The sequence below is a fragment of the Ahaetulla prasina genome, chromosome 9 (genome assembly GCF_028640845.1).
Source record: "Ahaetulla prasina isolate Xishuangbanna chromosome 9, ASM2864084v1, whole genome shotgun sequence".
Lineage (NCBI taxonomy): Eukaryota > Metazoa > Chordata > Lepidosauria > Squamata > Colubridae > Ahaetulla > Ahaetulla prasina.
The window spans coordinates 13,452,794-13,471,709 of record NC_080547.1 but is presented as its reverse complement, the minus strand read 5'-3'; the positions used below and the strand labels follow the sequence as shown (position 1 = coordinate 13,471,709).

The 18,916-nt window shown below is 44.0% G+C and overlaps 1 protein-coding gene across 1 annotated transcript in view; it reads right to left on the bottom strand.

Annotated features, from left to right (window-relative positions):
- SORL1 (sortilin related receptor 1) overlaps nt 1–18,916 on the bottom strand; it is a 106,971-nt gene that overhangs the window by 79,541 nt on the left and 8,514 nt on the right. Inside the window, exons 2-5 of the mRNA XM_058194380.1 lie at nt 6,580–6,696; nt 5,337–5,462; nt 4,091–4,252; nt 2,139–2,206 (exon numbers count right to left, since the gene is read on the bottom strand). Of these exons, the coding sequence (XP_058050363.1) occupies nt 2,139–2,206; nt 4,091–4,252; nt 5,337–5,462; nt 6,580–6,696 (473 nt within the window). The remainder of the gene's footprint in view (nt 1–2,138; nt 2,207–4,090; nt 4,253–5,336; nt 5,463–6,579; nt 6,697–18,916) is intronic.

Genomic DNA, 18,916 nt, shown 5'->3' with positions numbered 1-18,916 from the left:
TCTAGGGGGCAGTGCTCATCTTCGTTTCAAAGCCAAAGAGCCAGCACTGTCTGAAGACGTCTCCGTGGTCATGTGGCCGGCATGACTCAACGCCAAAGGCGCACGGAACGCTGTTCCCTCCCCACCAAAGGTGGTCCCTATTTTTTCTACTTGCATTTTTTATGTGCTTTCGAAACTGCTAGGTTGGCATAAGCTGGGACAAGTAACGGGAGCTCACCCCGTTACACGGCAGCACTAGGGATTCGAACCGCTGAGCTGCCGACCTTTCGATCGACAAGCTCAACGTCCTAGCCCCTGAGCCACCTATCATTCGGTCTACAAGACATGCCTAAATTTTCACTCGCTTTTATGGGGATGGGAAGGAAGGTCCATCTTATACTCCGAAAAATACAGTATGTAGGTATGAACTTGGAAAACAGAGGGAAGAGCTGCAGTCACGGCAAGTCCAATATGAGGCTGTGATCTGATAAGAGGAAGGGGAACCATTAGCTGATTAACAGGCTCTTTACCACCAGCAGCACTTCCCTCCAGCTATTGCCCAAAGCCCTGCACCAGGAGGCTGAAGCAGACCCCAAGTTGGAATTTCTGCCCCGCTCCGACCCACACAAAAAGACCCCGAAGGAGGAGACTCTCTGCAGCAACACAAATGTTGCACGTATCCGTCCCAAGGACCGTAGTTTGAGGACCCCCTGATTTAGTGCAATATAAAAAAATGCAAATAATTTTTTTTGCGGACCACCAAAATTTTCTCATGGACCACCGGTTGGTGACCGCTGGATTAGATCACCGTTTCTCAACCTCAGCAACTTTACGAAGGTTGGAGTTTCAACTCCCAGATTTCCTCAACTAGTATGCTGACGAACAGAGAATATTGTGAAGCTTGGAGGTTGAGAAACACTCAATAATGCCGCTTCTACCCAATACTGCCTCCAATCATGGTCAGTCAAAGGCACCTAGGACAGGGGTGTCAAACTCAAGGCCTGAGAGCCAGAAGTGGCCCGCGGGGCTGCCCTGGAAATAGCCAAGGACTGGCCCGCACATGGCACTCCCAAGCTCAGTTTTCGCTGGCAGAGCACTTGGGCCACCACAGGTGCCCCTGACATGATGAGCTGGCTATGCCCACCCTGGCCACACCTACTCCGGCTCCCCAAGGTGAAACCCAACACTGATGTGGCCCTCCATGAAATCGAGTTTGACACCCCTGACCTAGGACAAAGTTTTTCAATCTGGAGACCAGCGACCCCTGGTAGTCCATATGGATACCACGAGTGGAGGGAGAGAGGAAGGGACAGGGCAGCAAATAAACAAAATAACCCTTCTTTTTATACATACATACATACATACATACATATGTAGGTCTTTGGTTATTCAGGTTTTCTCCCGCATAAAATTGGAAGTGTGTTGGCGACGTTTGGACGAAGTCTCATTCGTTATCTTCAGGCTGGTGTTTTCTGCTTCGTGCTTCTAAGATGACAAATGAGACTTCGTCAAAACGTCGCCAAGACACTTCCAATTTTACGTGGGAGAAAACCCGAATAACCGAAGACCTACATACAAACACCCGCGAAAACCTCAGAAAACATATATATATATATTTGGTGACCTCCCAAAATGTTGGCCAAAATTTTATATACATATACATATACATATACATATACATATACATATACCTACCTACCTACCTACCTACCTACATATATATATATATATATATATATATATATATATATATAAAATTTTGGCCAACATTTTGGGAGGTCACGGAATCTTACAAGGTTTGGGACATTCTCGTTTGAAATCTCTTTTGAAATCACCAATCTCTTTCCACTTATGACTGTATGACTGTAACTTTGTTGCTGGCAATCCTTATGATTTATATTGATATATTGACCATCAATTGTGTTATAAATGTTGTACCTTGATGAAGGTATCTTTTCTTTTATGCACACTGAGAGCCTATGCACCAAGACAAATTCCTTGTGTGTCCAATCACACTTGGCCAATAAAAATTCTATTCTATTCTATTCTATTCTATTCTATTCTATCCTATTCTATTCTAAAAAGCATCCCAGATTGGAGGGAAGTAAAATTTGTGCGGGGGGAATAAAGAGTGCCCAGGAATAAATTACAGAACTTACCAAGCGAAGGACTTCACGTGTTCGTGAATCATAATCCAGGTTTGCCCAAAATCGTCCGATTTCCAGAGCTGAAAAAAAATATGAGAAGATGGCAAGACGTATTTGAAAGTCGAGTCAGGGCAAGTTAAATTCGAAGAGCAGAATAATAAAAGCCATCAAGGATTCTTTGCCATGAACCAGGGGAAGGGGAGGAAAGGAATGGGGATAGGAAGAAGGGAAGGGAAAGGGAAAGGGAATGGGAAAGGGAAAGAGAAGAAAGAAGGAAAGAAAAAGAAAAATAGGAAAGGAAAGGGGAAAAGAGAAGAAAGGATGAAAAGAAAGGAGAGGAGAGGAAAGGAAAAGAAAGGAAAGGAAAGGAAAGGAAAAGAAAGGGAAGGAAAGGAAAGGAACGGAAAGGAAAGGAAGAAAAGATGGAGGAAAGGAAAGGAAAGGAAAGGAAAGGAAAGGAAAGGAAAGGAAAGGAAAGGAAAGGAGGGAAGGATGAAAAGGGAAGGGAAGGGAGAAGGAAGAAAGAAAATGGAAGAAGGAAAAAAGAAAAAGAAAAATAATAATCCTATTTTCTACGGAAAAAGAATGAGGGGAAGAACGGAAGGAAAGAGAAAGGACAGGGCAAAATTTTCTGCCTAATGAGACCAGGAAGACAGAAATACTGCATTATATTCATCCCCAGGCAGTATTTCCCCCACTCCCTGTGGCTAAGTGAAAAGAAAAAAAAAAGACATGGGTGCATCGGAGCAGAAAGAAAGCATAAAAATACGGGTGTGTGACCACAGAAGACAAACAGCCTCGTTGCTGCCAGAATCAAAGCAGCTGGTACATTCTCTGGCATCTGTTGCTCCATCCTGGGGTTGCCTCCTTCCAAGCACCAGCAAACAATGTCGAGCAGAGCTGACGAAGAACAAAAGCAGGATTCTTGTCGGAAAAGAGGTGTGGGGAGGGGGGGGGGAGAGACGATGACAGGGGGGGAGGGCTGGCGAATTTCCTGTCCGTCTTGGACAGAAGAGGGACTGAGACACAAATCTGGTGGCTCAACAGACTAATGCAGTCTGTTATTAACAGCAGCTGCTTGCAATTACTGCAGGTTCTAGTCCCACCAGGCCCAAGGTTGACTCAGCCTTCCATCCTTTATAAGGTAGGTAAAATGAGGACCCAGATTGTTGGGGGCAATAAAAGTTGACTTTGTATATCATATACAAATGGATGAAGACTATTGCTTAACACAATGTAAGCCGCCCTGAGTCTTCGGAGAAGGGCGGGATATAAATGCAAATTAAAAAAAAAATCCAAAGGCAACTGACCCGATCCAAAATCCGGAGCATGGTCAAAGTTGCAAAAGCCGGAGAAAACTCAGGATCTGTTTTCTCGCCCCTTTCAGGCAGCATATTTACTGCTTAGGGATGTGGCCAATCATGAGATGGTCCAGTGGTAAAATCCATTTTTTTTACTACTGATTCTGTGGGCGTGGTTTGGTGGGCGTGGTGTGGCTTGGTGGGCGTGGCAGGGGAAGAAATACTGCAAAATCTCCATTCCCTCCCCACTCCTGGGGGAAAGATACTGCAAAATCTCCATTCTCTCCCCACTCCTGGGAGGAATGCAGTATTACAGGCTAACTCTGCCCACAGCGAGGAGTTCGATCCTGTCCGGCTCAAGGTTAACTCAGGTTCCATCCTTCCGAGGTGGGTAAAATGAGGACCCCAATTGTTGGGGGCAAGACTCTGTAAACCGCTTAGAGCGGGCAGTAAAACACTGTAAAGTCTAAGTGCTATTGTTATTGCTATAGCTTTTGCCCTGAATCTAGGACATCTTATGGTTAATGGGGAAGCAGCTGTTTGCAGGAAGAAAAATCCCTGGGAAGTCCAAGAAATTTCTTCCTTAAGCCCTTCGGATGCAGAACGTCTCATTGGCTGCCAAGGAAAGATTTGGGGGTGAAAGCCACCCGTTCTCTTATTCACCTGCTTGTTGGGATGGGATCGGTCGTATCCCAGGACAAGATTGGGGAGCTGGCTGTGCAGGAGGAGGTCTGCGGCTTTAAATGGAACCGGGAAGCCTTGGACGGTGGTACAAAAATCGGTGGTGAGCCAGAGGTACTGGGAGAACGCATCGACAAAGATGTACTATGGAAGGGAGGGGAAGGAAGGAAAGAGAAACAGATTAAAAGAACAAGTCAAGAGACAACCATACAATTGCAAGTGATGCAATATATTTAACTATGGTTTTATGGATAAACTCAAGTTACTTGGATCATATACCAAGGCCCGAAATATGGAGAGGGCACTTATTACATCTCCCAAAATTAATTTAATGTTGTTTATTAAATAGTTACTTATGCTGCGTGATTGCCAACAACAAAAAGGTTCTAAAAACTTCAGGTTTGATTATCCATACCGTTATGGCACCAGGCTAGAAACCAGGAGATGGTGAGTTCTAGCTCCACCTTAGGCGTGAAAACAATTGGATGACTTTGGGCCAATCACCAGGAGATGGTGACTTGTAGTTTCGCATTAGGCCCAAAAGTTGGCTGCATGACTTTGGGTCAACCACCAGGAGATGGTGAGTTCTAGCTCCACCTTAGGCACGAAAGCAACTGGATGTCTTTGAGCCAACCACCAGGAAATGGTGAGTTCTAGTTTTGCTTTAGGCACGAAAGTTGGTTGCATGACTTTGGGTCAATCACCAGGACACAGTGAGTTCTAGTTCTGCTTTAGGCATGGAAGTTGTCTGGGTGACTTTAAGCCAATCGCCAGATGATAGTGAGTTCTAGTCCCACAGAAACAACCCTGAGAGGTAAGTTGACTCAGAGAGAGTGACTGGCCCAAAGTCACCTGGCTGGCTTTCGTGCCATAAGATGAAACTAGAACTCACCTTTTCCTGGTTTCTAGCCTGGTGCCTTAAACCAGTAGATCAAATTGGGTCTCTTAAGTATTTCCATTGGCTGCAACATCCCAAGTTCTCAGATCATTTCCAAACAGGCTTCCAACAAGCAGTCAATGGGGGAAACCCAGATTCACTTAACGACCCCATGAATCCATTGATTCACTTAGCAACTGTGACAAACAAAGGGTCGTACTATCAGACGTGACCTACTTAACAACTGCCCTGCTTTAGCAATGGGAATTCTGGCCCCAAACTGCAAGTCGTAAATCAAGGATTATCTGTCTAAATTCTCCATTCAGCAACCGAACTATTGATTTCACTTACCCGTTTGTTGTCCGCTGGGCTGTGATAGAACTGCGCGATCACAGCTTGGCTGGAGTTCCCTGGGCCAAAACCAAATTTTTTGGATATCTTTTTAAACGTTTTCCCATAATCATAGGAAACATAAACCTAAGCAAAGAAAGAGGCAAAACATGAGAAACGGGTCTTTTCACAGATCGCTGAAAAACTTTTTCCTTCAGAAAGAAAACAAAACTCGCTGGACTTCTGATTTTATAGGACAGGAACTGTTTTTGGACAATTCTAGTTGCTTCCTGGATGGGGACAGGGATGAGCAGAGAAGGAAGTGTGGAAATCCATCTTCACGCTCTGCCTCTCGTTCCTGGTGAGATCGTTGTGAAAAAGTAACCAAGATGGTACACAACTTTCTTGACTATGGCACTCGGTAGAATCCCATCAGCCTTAATTCAATTAAGGTTGAGCTATTGAAGCGTTAATTTGATCTGATTATTAGCTTTAATGCTTTAATTATTAATTTAATGAGCTGGGTGCTTTAATTAGTTTATCATTAAATTGGCAATTGGTTTTATGAATAAAAATATTAATTATGTTTAACTTTACACGTTAATTGCCGTTCCCTGCTCCCAAAAACCGCATGGCATCTTGCCAGCCAGCCAGCCTAAAAATCAGCTTTTCTTAAATTTGGCTTCTCTAGATGTTGCTGCTCCGTCATTCCCACCGAGGTGCTCAGGAGGGGTAAGAGCTGTAATTCAAGGACCACCAGAATCCAAGGTTTAAAAATTGATTTACATTTGCTGAGTTCTTTACGGGGGAGGGGGAGGAGGAGGAGGGAAGAAGAAGGAGGAGGAGGAGGAGGAGGAGGAAGAAAGAAGGAGAAAAAGAAAGAAAAGGAGGTGGAGGTGGAGGAAGAGGAGGAGAAGAAGAAGAAGGAGAAGGGGAAGGAGAAGGAGAAGGAGAAGGAGAAAAAGAAAGAAAAGGAGGTGGAGGTGGTGGTGGAGGAGGAGGAGGAGGAGGAGGAGGAGGAGGAGGAGGAGGAGGAGGAGGAGGAGAAGAAGAAGAAGAAGAAGAAGAAGAAGAAGAAGAAGAAGAAGAAGAAGAAGAAGAAGAAGAAGAAGAAGAAGAAGAAGAAGAAGGCGACTAAAGCAGCAGACTCTGTTGATGCTGAGAAAAGATCAAAATACCTTCTCTGGGAATGTTTTCCAGCCTAAATGCAAAGTAAATATCTGATAAACAATAATTAGCCAAAGATAAAACGCAAAATACTTACATCACTAAATTTGGAACCTGGCAATGCTAAGCTGTCCCGGGCCAAAGCTACAATCACATCGCTCTTCTCTCCAGCCCAGTGAACGACCATTTGAATGTGGGAATCGTTCAAGCTAACCTGGTTAAGAGAAAATGGGGTTAGAAGAAAAGCAATAAAACAATGCAAGAGGTATAAAAGCGAAGAGAACCTGCAACTCTGCCTACAAACTCCTCCTGGCTTATTTCAACCCTTGAAAAAAATGAGAAAGGTAGAGGCTGTTGGGTTATCATATACACCTTGTGATTCGAAAGAGGAGCAAGCGGAGCTTGGGAGCAGAATAGTGTTAGGTTCACTGAATTCTACAGGGCTCCTGTGGATATTTTGATCATCATCTCTCTTTTGCCCATCATGAAAACTAACCACAATGATTTCCTCGAGAGAGAAGAGGATAGCTCTCCAGAGTTTGTTTTGTTTCTCAAGGTCAGTGGGTTCTAGTCTCTAAACTCTGTACTGATGTGCTTTATTAATACCTTGAAGAGGGAAAGATTTTGGCATTCCAACGGCAGTACAGGCAGTGATGGGATTTTACTGGTTCAGACCGGTTCGGGCAAACCGGTAGCTTCGCCGATCAGCTGGGAGCGAACCGGTTTACCCCGACGATCAAATGGGCCTGCCCGCCTGTGCCATTTTCCTACCTTTATCTCCTCAGCTGATTCAGGCAGCAGAGCCGATGGCTGTGTGAATCAGCTGTGTTACTCTTCTGAAGAAACCCAAAAGTGAAGATTTGTTCAAACTATGCATGCGCACGCAGCTTTGAACCGGTTAGAATAGAATAGAATAGAATAGAATAGAATTTTTTATTGGCCAAGTGTGATTGGACACACAAGGAATTTGTCTTGGTGCATATGCTCTCAGTGTACATAAAAGAAAAGATACCTTCATCAAGGTACAACATTTACAACACAATTGATGATCAATATAGCAATATAAATCATAAGGATTGCCAGCAACAAGTTATAGTCATACAGTCATAAGTGGAAAGAGATTGGTGATGGGAACTATGAAACGATTAATAGTAGTGCAGATTCAGTAAATAGTCTGACAGTGTTGAGGGAATTATTTGTTTAGCAGAGTGATGGCCTTCGGGAAAAAACTGTTCTTGTGTCTAGTTGTTCTGGTGTGCAGTGCTCTATAGCGTCGTTTTGAGGGTAGGAGTTGAAACAGTTTATGTCCAGGATGCGAGGGATCTGCAAATATTTTCACGGCCCTCTTCTTGATTCGTGCAGTATACAGGTCCTCAATGGAAGGCAAGCCGGAAAGATCCCACCACTGAGTACAGGTAGAGTCCTCAAAGTACAACAGTCCCTTTAATGACCGTTCAAAGTTAGAATGGCATGAAACAAGTGACTAAGGACAATTTTTCACACGTTGCGGCAACTGATGGTCACGGGATTTACATTCGGATGTTGGTCAACCAGTTCATACTTATGATGGTGGTGGTGTCCCAGGGTCACGTGATCCTCTTTTGCAACCTTCTGGCAAGCAAAGTCAATGGGGAAGCTCACTTAGCGACCGTCTTACTAACTTAACCATTGCGGCGATTCCCTTGACCAACATAGCAAGGAAAGTCATAAAATTCACTAGACTAAATTTCTTACTGAGCGACCTCAATTTGGGGCTCAATTTGTGGTTGTAAGCCAAGGACAACTTGTAACCCGTGGAGGAAGAGGCATCCAAGAAATGGATTACCATTTGATCTACTCTCTCTGCGCTTTTCAGAAACCTGTAGAGACTGATCTCTTTTGTTTATTTATTTATTTATTTATTCATATTTTTATACCGCCCTATCTCCCTAGGGACTCAGGGCGGTTCACAACCAAGTAAAAAACATACATATAAATACAATTAAAAACATCCATTAAAAAACTTATTATAACTGGCCGAATAATTAAAATAGTAATAAAAATAATAAAATCCCCATTAAAACCAATTTGAATTTAAAATCTAGTCCAGTCCTGCGCAAATAAATAGATGTGTCTTAAGCTCGCGGCGAAAGGTTCGGAGGTCGGGAAGTTGACGAAGTTGAGCCTTTTAAGCCCAATTGATTTTAATCTTCCCTGTTTTCATTTAACTGGCTCTTATTTTTCATAAGCTTTTTCCCCTGTCATCTGTTTCTTCTAAATTGTAAACCATCTCACAGGTCCTTTTCCGATGGAAAGGTAAGTTATAAATGAAGTCAACAAATGAATATCTGAATCCGAGTCTCTCCACAGATACCTTAACTCAGCTATATCCTGAGCTCACCCGTTCGGTCCACATGATCCCACACTGGTTAAGAATCTTAGGAACTCTTTCCTGGGTTCTGTAGCTATTAAGATTCCCTAAGGGCTGGGAATTATTGGGATGTAGTCCAATTTATCTAGAATACATTGGTATAAGGAAGGAGTTTTGGATTGTTTTGCCCATCTAAGGCCAGAGCTGGCAGATAAGTTCCTAATGTTTAACTAGATTCACCAGAAAAATAATTAAAATTAAAAAATTAAATTTCAATTAAGCAGTGGAACAACTCAATTGATCAGTGGAACAACTTGCCTCCAGAAGTTGCGGATGCTCAACACTCAAAAGTTTTTAAGAAGAGATTGAATAACCATCTGTCTGAAATGGAATAGGTTCTCCTGCTTGAGCGGGGGGCTGGACCAGTGGATCTGTTCTGTTCTGTTCTGTTCTGTTGTGCTGTGCTGTGCTCTGCTATTCTATTCTATTCTATTCTGTTCTGTTCTGTTCTGTTCTGTTCTGTTGTTCTATTCTACTCTACTCTACTCTACTCTACTCTACTCTACTCTACTCTACCATGTTTTCCCCAAAATAAGACCAGGTTTTATATTAATTTTTGCTCCAAAAGACACATTATGGCTTATTTTCCGGTTAGGTCTTATTTTGGGGAAAATACAGTACTAAATGCCTCCATCTGGTTGACAATCTTAACTGGGGCTTATTTTGGGGGTAGGGCTTATATTACGAGCATCCTGAAAAATCATGCTAGGCCTTATTTTCCGGTTGGGTCTTATTTTTGGGGAAACAGGGTATTCTATTCTGTCCTGTCCTGTCCTGTCCTGTCCTATCCTGTCCTATCCTACTCTACTCTATCCTATCCTATTCCTATTTCAATGCCTATTCCCATTCCTATTCCACTCTAAAACAGAACCATACAAGTTTAACACAAGAGTAACAATTCTGAGCAGCTGGGTGCCCTCTCTTTCGTTTCGCTCCTTTCTTAGATCCTTAATCGCTCCCACTTATTCCCCAGTTGCCCTGCAGTTTCTCTGTCTCTGTCTCTATCTCTCTCTCTTTCTCTCTGTGTGTCTTTCTCTCTCTCTTTTCTCTCTCTCTCTCTTTCTCTGTGTGTCTTTGTGTGTGTGTCTTTCTCTCTCTCTCTGTCTTTCTCTCTCTGTGTCTCCACACGCATATGCTAAAAATCTAAAATGTAGCTTCTTCTAAAATAGATGTACATCTCCCAAGATCAGGTGGCTGGCCAGATTTTTCTACTTTAGAATGTTGCAGACAAATGCTACCCACGTAATTTCCATCTTTATCTCTTCACCTATTTTTGAGTTCAAAAACTGGGGGCTGGGGTGGAGGGAGAGATCAGCCATCCGGATTCTTCCAACTTGGCCCAGGATGTGGCTGAAGAATTAATGCATTTTGAGGCCTGTGACGCAAGCATTATAAATAATTATCAAAGCCAGGCAGCTGCACCTTGGATCATCACAACTGTGAGAACAAAGCTCTGCGCCTTTGCCTGTCGGAAGGCAAGTGGCACCTGCAGTTCCTTTTGATCTGCTGCTTTCATTCCAACGGAGGTTTTGCAATCGACGGGGTCAACAAGGGTGAAAGTTTGGCTTTCAAAGGGAAGGATCGGAGTTCTAGCTTTTCTGGCAAACTGAAAAATGTCGGGATTTAAGGCAGGGTCATCCGAGAGGATTTGAAAACAAGGATTTGAAAGCATTTCAAGAAATGGTAGGGATATCATCATCATCATCAACAACAACAGTAACAAGATCACGTGAAGTATAAGTACCGCTTTATAAAACCTGAGTGAGACCACACCTGGAATGCTGCAACCAATTTTGGTCACCGTACTGCAGAAAAGAGGTTGAGACTTTGGAAAAAATGCAGAGCAGAACAACTAAGATTATCAAAAGCCTGAAGACTAAAACATATGAAGAATGGCTGCAAGATTTGGGTCAGTCCCAGGGTTAGCAACCGGTGGCTCTGGAGCCGCAGGTGGCTCTTTAATAAATAATAATAATAATAAAATAATAATAATAACAACAACAACAACAACAACAACAACAATAATAATAATAATAATAATAATAATAATAATAATAATAATAATAATAATAATTTCATCCCTCTGCTGTGGCTCCCTGTCGCTCAAAATATACATCACAATGCCAATGTGCGACATCCACTGGCTGTGATTTTCAACCCCCGGTAGGCCAACCATGGATAAATTCAAGAAGAGGAAAGTTTCAGAAGAAAACAAAATGTTTAATTCAATTACATATGTTAGTTTTGTGGTTGCTCAGGGAATAGTCAGGCACGGGAAGGGTTTTTGTGGCTCCTGGTGTTTTCTTTTCTGTGGGAAACGGGTTCCAAATGGCTCTTTGAGTGTTTAAGGTTGCCGACCCCTGGGCTAGTCTAAAGAAAAGAATTAGAGGTGACATGATAGCAATAATCCAGTAATAGAGGGGCTGCCACAAAGAAGACGGGGTCAACTTATTTTCCAAAGCACTAGAGGGCAGGACAAGAAACAATGGTTGGAAACTAATCCAAGAGAGAAGCAACCTGGAATTAAGGAGAAACTTCCTAACAGTGAGGACAATTAACCAATGGAACAGCTTGCCACCAGAAATCATGGGTGCTCTGTTACTGGATGTTTTTAAGAAGAGACTAGACAATCACTTATCTGAAATAGTATAGGTTCTCCTGCCTGGAGGAGGGGGCTGGACTAGAAGACCTCCAAGGTCCCTTCCAGCTCTGTTCTATTCTAACATTCATCCCTAAAATTGTGTTCCTATCCTGCCCGGAAAGCCATATCACCTCAACTTTTCCAAAGAAATGAGAGGGACAATAGAAAAAGGGATGCAGAAAATTTGCTTGCCTGTTTGCTGCAAGGAAATAGTTTACAAAGAAATGATTCAAAATAAAATAACATAAACAGAAGAGACATCTTGCTGAAAAGATACGAATCAAACTCCCGTCTGCCAATGGGATAATTTTGGGGGCGCTAAAATAATATTCTAGAACGGCCTTACACTCTGAGACCTAAACTGGCAAGGGCCCACTCTCGTTGCTGCCTTTTCTCCCCCCCTGTATTAATCCCAAAGTTGAAGGTAAAAATGTGACATTTCCCGTGTGTATTTGTTTAATCTTTTGGAAGCTGGCGTGATGGAAAGCAAAACAGTAGACTTTAGCACTGGTTTTATTTACACACGTGCCTCTGGACATGACAGAGGTTCTTCGGGAGAAAAAGAAACCGTGGAGGGCTACAATTTAGTCCTTTAATTGGAGATTTCAATTTTCCAGAATGTGTTGTCTTGCCCGCCCTCAGAGCAGCCGGGGCCTTCTTACCTGCTCCCGCACACTGAGGAATGTATGCCTCCCGGTCCCAGTCCTGGCTCCATGCCCAGACAAAGTGCAGAAGAAGGAGCACCTCCCTGCCCCAGCCCTGACTCCATGCCCAGGCAAACGGAGCAGCTAGACCCCTCCCCCTCCTCCACAGCATGTGAGCCTGAGGAGGGTTTACTCCCAAGAACAGCTGATTGGAGTGACCCTCGCATCAGAAGATTGGAGAGGCGGAGGCAACAGAGGGAAGGGAGGGGCAGGCCTTAATGAGTGCTGAGTCATGGAGCCACACCCCATGGCCTATATAAAGGAGCTACTTTCTGGCAGTCTCTGAGTCAGGCAAAAGTCAAACTTATCTTGCTGAAGTCACTTACTGGTCTCCTGCCTGCTCTGAGGACTTTGCTAGGACTTTGGGCAGAGCTGCAGAGGCAAGCCTGATTTGGATTTCCCTGACCCGGCCGTCAGCGGAGGAGTGGGACACGACAGAATGAGACCCAAGGTTAGCAAGAGCATCCTGGGTCTAGAACAGTGACGGCGAACCTTTTCACCACCGAGTGCCGAAAAGGAGGCACGGAAATGTCACGCATGCAAATGTGCGCTCGTTGGGGCCGTTCTCTGGAAAAGCCGTACTTCTGGGTTCTAGCATGCATGTGCATCCGATGATCAGCCGGATGGTGCACCTGCGCAGGCTGGTTTTGGGCACTGCCACGCACGCAAAGGGTTCGCGCTCTGGAAAAGCCGAACTCTCGGGTTCTAGGGCACACGCGCACCCGACAATCAGCTGGCCGGCGCCGGATTTCAGCACTGAAGAACAGCTGATCATTGTGCGCGCGTGTGAGCCAGAAACCAGGAAGACAAACAAGCAAGGCCACGCATGCCAGGTGACATGGCTTCGTGTGCCGCTTTGGGCACGCGTGTCATAGGTTCGCCATCACGGGTCTAGAAGGCAGAGCAGGGAGCAACCTCATCCATCCGCTTTCTGGTAATGAAATGTTCTGTGATAAGAAGCGTCCAACCTAGCTGTCATTTGAGGAAAAGGCTAGCTGCTTTCTGAGGTCTCAAAAACCCGATTTAAAGAGATTGTCTACTGTTCAAAGAATGGCTATAAATCTCCAGGATATAAGCGTTGGAAGGGACCTTGGAGGTCCTCTAGCCCAACCCCCTGCTTAGGCAGGAAACCCTACACCACTTCAGACAAATAGTTATCCAGTCTCTTCCAGTGTTGGAGCATTCACAACTTCTGGTGGCAAGCTGTTCCACTGGCTAATTGTTCTCACTGTTAGGAAGTTTCTCCTTAATTCCAGGTTGCTTCTCTCCTTGATTAGTTTTCACCCATTGCTTCTTGTCCTGCCTTCAGGTGCTTTGGAGAATAGCTTGACTGCCTCTTCTTTGGGGTAGCCCCTGAGATATTGGAACATGCAGTCATGTCACCCCTAATCCTTCTTTTCATTAAACTAGACATACCCAGTTCCTGCTACCATTCTTCATATGTTTTAGTCTCCAGGTCTTTAATCATCTTAGCTGCTTTTCTTTGCACTTTGTCTTAAAGTCTCAACATCATTTTTGTAATGTGGCGATCAAAACTGGATGCTGTATGTTTTAGCCTCCAGTCCCCTAATCATCTCTGCTTCTTCGGCTTTGTTGAATCTAACAGATTTAGATCTTCCCCAAATATACTGCTAACCTGTGGAGTTTCCTTATGGGTTTTTATTGTATGAGTTTAAATGTTTAAATGGACTCCAGAGGATGGTAGAGGACAGGAAGGCCTGGAGGAATGTTGTCCATGGGGTCGCGATGGGTCGGACATGACTTCGCAACTAACAACAACAACAATTATATGATGGATTGCTTAAATTTTGTAATCTGCCCGGACTCACCTAACCTGCGAGTTTGGCGGCTGCATAAATTTGTTTAATAAACAAACTCAACACTCAACACTGTCAAACTATTTACTAAATCTGCACTACTATTAATCTTCTCATCGTTCCCATCACCAATCTCCTTCCACTTATGACTGTGTGACTGTAACTTTGTTGCTGGCAATCCTTATGATTTATATTGATATATTGACCATCATTTGTGTTGTAAATGTTGTACCTTGATGAACGTATCTTTTCTTTTATGCACACTGAGAGCATATGCACCAAGACAAATTCCTTGTGTGTCCAACCACACTTGGCCAATAAAAAAATTCTATTCTATTCTATTCTATTCTATTCTATTCTATTCTATTCTATTCTATTCTATTCTATTCTATTCTATTCTATTCTAAATAAACCCAGTGTTTCTCAACCTTAGCTGCATAAGATGCATGAACTTTAAATTCCTAGAATTCCCCAGCCAGTCCTGTGCTAAGCTATTGGTTTTTTTTTAATTTGGCATTTTGTATCTTCTTTTTTCTCTGGCTTTAGTTTGAAAAGCAGAACAAAACTTCCAGGGCTGTTTATGTTAAAAACAATACATTATAACAATTTTACCCCCATAAGGGGGAGGGGAAGGAAAAAACACAAACTAACTAAAGAGAAAAAACAACAAGGAAAACAAGCCGAAATAGAGCCAAAAAAGCAAAGGAATACTGTATAAACACAGCTAAATCAACAGGGGAGTTAAAAAAAAAAACCCAACATTTTTTCAAAAGCCTGCATAAATTAATCTATACTTAAAAGGTAAATTATATTATATTTGCTTTAGGGGGATTTTGTTTAAAATGAAGCATTTATAAAGCACAATTTCGGCAACGTTTTCAAAGCAGATGGCAAATCCTCGTGAAAACTATGAACCAGAAAGGCTCCCTAGAACAATTGCAAAGCAACACCGAAGCAAAACCAGAATATTGAATCATAACGCAAGGGTTCTGCACATCCACACTTAACAAATTTATAAATAAACGATCCGCAAGGATAATGGTGAATGAAAAGATGACAGAAAAAAAATTTAACGAAAGGGACAAGGCCAGGCTGTCCATTATCCCCATTGTTGTTTGTGTTGACCTTAGAAATATTAAATAATAATAATAATAATAATAATAATAATAATAATAATAATAATAATAATAATAATAATAATAATATCAGAGTTGGAAGGGACCTTGGAGGTCTTCTAGTCCAACCCCCTGCCCAGGCAGGAAACCCTACACCATTTCAGACAAATGGCTATCCAACATTTTCTTAAAAATTTCCAGTGTTGGAGCATTTACAACTTCTGCAGGCAAGTTGTTCCACTTACCGATTGTTGTAACTGTCAGGAAATTTCTCCTTAGTTCTAGGTTGTTTCTCTCCTTGATTAGTTTCCACCCATTGCTTCTTGTTCTACCCTCAGGTGCTTTGGAGAATAGTTTGACTCCCTCTTCTTTGTGGCAACCCCTGAGATATTGGAACACTGCTATCATGTCTCCCCTAGTCCTTCTTTTCATTAAACTAGGCATACCGAGTTCTTGCAACCGTTCTTCATATGTTTTAGCCTCCAGTCCCCTAATCATCTTTGTTGCTCTTCTCTGCACTCTTTCTAGAGTCTCAACATCTTTTTTACATCGTGGCGACCAAAACTGGATGCAATATTCCAAGTGTGGCCTTACCAAGACCTTATAAAGTGGTATTAACACTTCACATGATCTTGATTCTATCCCTCTGTTTATGCAGCCCAGAATTGTGTTGGCTTTTTTGGCAGCTGCTGCACACTGCTGGCTCATATCTAAATGGTTGTCCACTAGGACTCCAAGATCCTTCTCACAGTTACTACTATTGAGCAAGGTACCACCTATCTGGTTGCTGTGCATTTTGATTTTTTGGCCTAAATAAAAGTATTAGATGGAATGAAGAAATGAAAGGGATGAAAATTAAAAAAGAATATAAGTTACAAGCTTTGCAGATGACTTTAGTGCAATGTTGGCGAACCTACAGCACGAAACCATCCCGCAAAGAATGCACGTCCTCGCTGGCTCCTATTCTGCATTCCTGTGATCACACGTGTGCTGGTCAACTGGCCGTCATGCACGCAGGAATGGCAGAACCCGGAAGAGCGGCGTTCAGTCACACACATGCAGGCTGGCACCCGAACTTCCGGGTTGAAGACGCACGCATGCGCGACGGCCAGTTGTTCGTCGGGCGCGCGTCCATGCTGGTAATCCAGGTGTTTGGGTGCCGGCTTGCGCATGCACGACAGTCCGGATATCGGCACTCCCATGCGCGTGAAGGCCAGCGGGGCCACACATACCTCGCGGGATGGTTTTCGCGTGCCACTTCCGACCCGCAGACCGGCACGTGGTGACATCAAAAGTTCACCATCACTGACTTAAGTGTTTATTCTTGGAGGAACCTCAAACAACAGGTCCTAAATTATTAGAACCAATAGAGCAGGGGTCTCCAACCTTGGTCCCTTTAAGCAAAGCTGGCTGAGGAACTCTGGGAGTTGAAGTCCACAAGTCTTAAAGGGACCAAGGCTGGAGACCCCTGCAATAGAGGACTATAGAGAGGTGGCAGGTTTAAAAGTAAATAAAGCAAAAAGCAAAAATATTGGTGAGAAATATTACAGAAAAATAAAGAGACTGAAACTAGAGATACAGATTGTGAAAAATTAAATAAAACAGTGCTTCTCAACCTGAGTAACTTTTATGAGGTGTGGACTTCAACTCCCAGAATTCCCCAGCCAGCAGGGTTGAACGACACTGCTATAGAGAAAGGGGGGGAGGGGAATTATCCCAGAACAGGGAATCAAAAGCTGAAAGGCCACTGCAATGTGGTTTTCCCGACTTTCAACTCTGCAGCTTTTTCGTTTCCAACCCTAACTTTCTGCAATACTATGATGCAGCCACAAATGAAAATTTTCACAGGGGATACGGACAAAACCTCATTTGCGGAAACCAGTTCCTATTTAGGAAAGAAAGAAGAGAGGAAGGAAGGAGGAAGTAGCTGAACTTCCATTTCCACCCAAGCAGGTTCCCAGTTTTTGGTGAAATGCAGCAGCTCTTCTCCGGATGCAACTTTGCCCCTGACAAACCACTCCTGTCCGCAAACAAGACGCACAGAAATCTATCTACCTTCTGCATGACGTCAAATGGAAAATTGCTTAAAGACTTGGAGCCCTTCCAGTTTGGGGAGCAAATCAATGCTTTCTTCAATATCAACTGCCCTATTTTTCCTTCTATTTCCTTTGCAAAATGAGAAAATTGTTGAATCGAGAGAGAGGAAAAGAGGAAGGGAGGGAGAGAGAGAAAGGGAGGGAGGGAAAGAGAAAGGAGAGAGAGAAAGGGAGGGAGGGAGGGGAGAGAGAGAAAGGGAGGGAGGGAGGGGAGAGAGAGAAAGTGAGAGAGAGAGGGCGAGAAAGTGAGGGAGAGAGGGAGAGATAAAGGGAGGAAGGGAGAGAGAAAGTGAGGGAGAGAGGGAGGCAGAGAGAAAGGGATGGAGAGAGAGATAAAGGGAGGGAGGGAGAAAGGAGGAGGGAGAGAGATAAAGGAGGGAGGGAGGGAGAGAGGGGAGAGAGAGAATGGGAGGGAGGGAGGAGGGAGGGAGAAAGGGAGGAGGAGGAGGGAGGGAGGAGAGAGAAAGGAAGGGAAGAGAGAGAGAGAGAGGAGGGAGAGAGAAAGGAGAAAGGGAGAAAGGGAGGGAGAGAGGAGGCAGAGAGAAAGGGATGGAGAGAGAGATAAAGGGAGGGAGGGAGAAAGGGAGGGAGGGAGAGAGATAAAGGGAGGGAGGGAGGGAGAGAGAGGGGGAGAGAGAGAATGGGAGGGAGGGAGGGAGGAGAAAGGAGGGAGGGAGGAGAGGAGGGAGAGAGAAAGGAAGGGAAGAGAGAGAAGAGAGAGAGGGGAGAGAGAAAGGGAGAAAGGAGAGAAAGTGAGGGAGAGGAGGCAGAGAGAAAGGGATGGAGAGAGAGATAAAGGGAGGGAGGGAGAAAGGGAGGGAGGGGGAGAGAGATAAAGGGAGGGAGGGAGGGAGAGAGAGGGGGAGAGAGAGAATGGGAGGGAGGGAGGGAGAAAGAAAGGGAGGGAGGGAGGGAGAGGGAGGGAGGGAGAGAGAAAGGAAGGGGAAGAGAGAGAAAGAGAGAGAGGGAGGGAGAGATAAAGAAATGACTAACATTCAGAGAAACTTAGAATTTCTGTTTTTTTTCTTTTGAAGACGTTTCCCTTCTCATCCAATAAGCTTCTTCAGCTCTGACTAGATAGTGGGGAATGGAAGAATTTATACTCTTTGCAGACAGCTGGTCATTTGCATCCTTTTAGAGGGTTGTTGAGGCCACCTAGCTAAATGTCTATGGAGATTCTCAGCCATCCAGGTCCTGGTTGTCCCAAAGGTGCTTTTTTCAAGAGGCAACTGGACTTCCTTTTTTTTTTTCTTTCGAAGACGTTTCGCTTCTCATCCAAGAAGCTTCGTCACAAGTCAATAATAAGTCACTTTCCTCTTCCTGTCAAAACTGCTCCCGATGGCCCTGTTCTGCCCCAGGGACTTCTAAATACGAAGCCAACATCTCATTAATGGGCTGTTTGTGACTCAGGCCCATTGAGGTTGGGCCTAGGAGACTTGGAACCGTTTTCTGGAGCCGCCCTTCAGAAGTAAACAGCGCAGGTAGCAGGTGTGCAGCTCCAGGTGAGATCAGCTGAGCACAGCCGAGCACAAAATGCAATGGAAACCTTCACCGCCACTTCAGCTCCCCACAAAGTGGGCAGGTCCTATTAAGGAATTAGCTCCTTTAAGGAGGATAAATATCGTTTTGGTTTAGCGGTAGGTGGAGACAG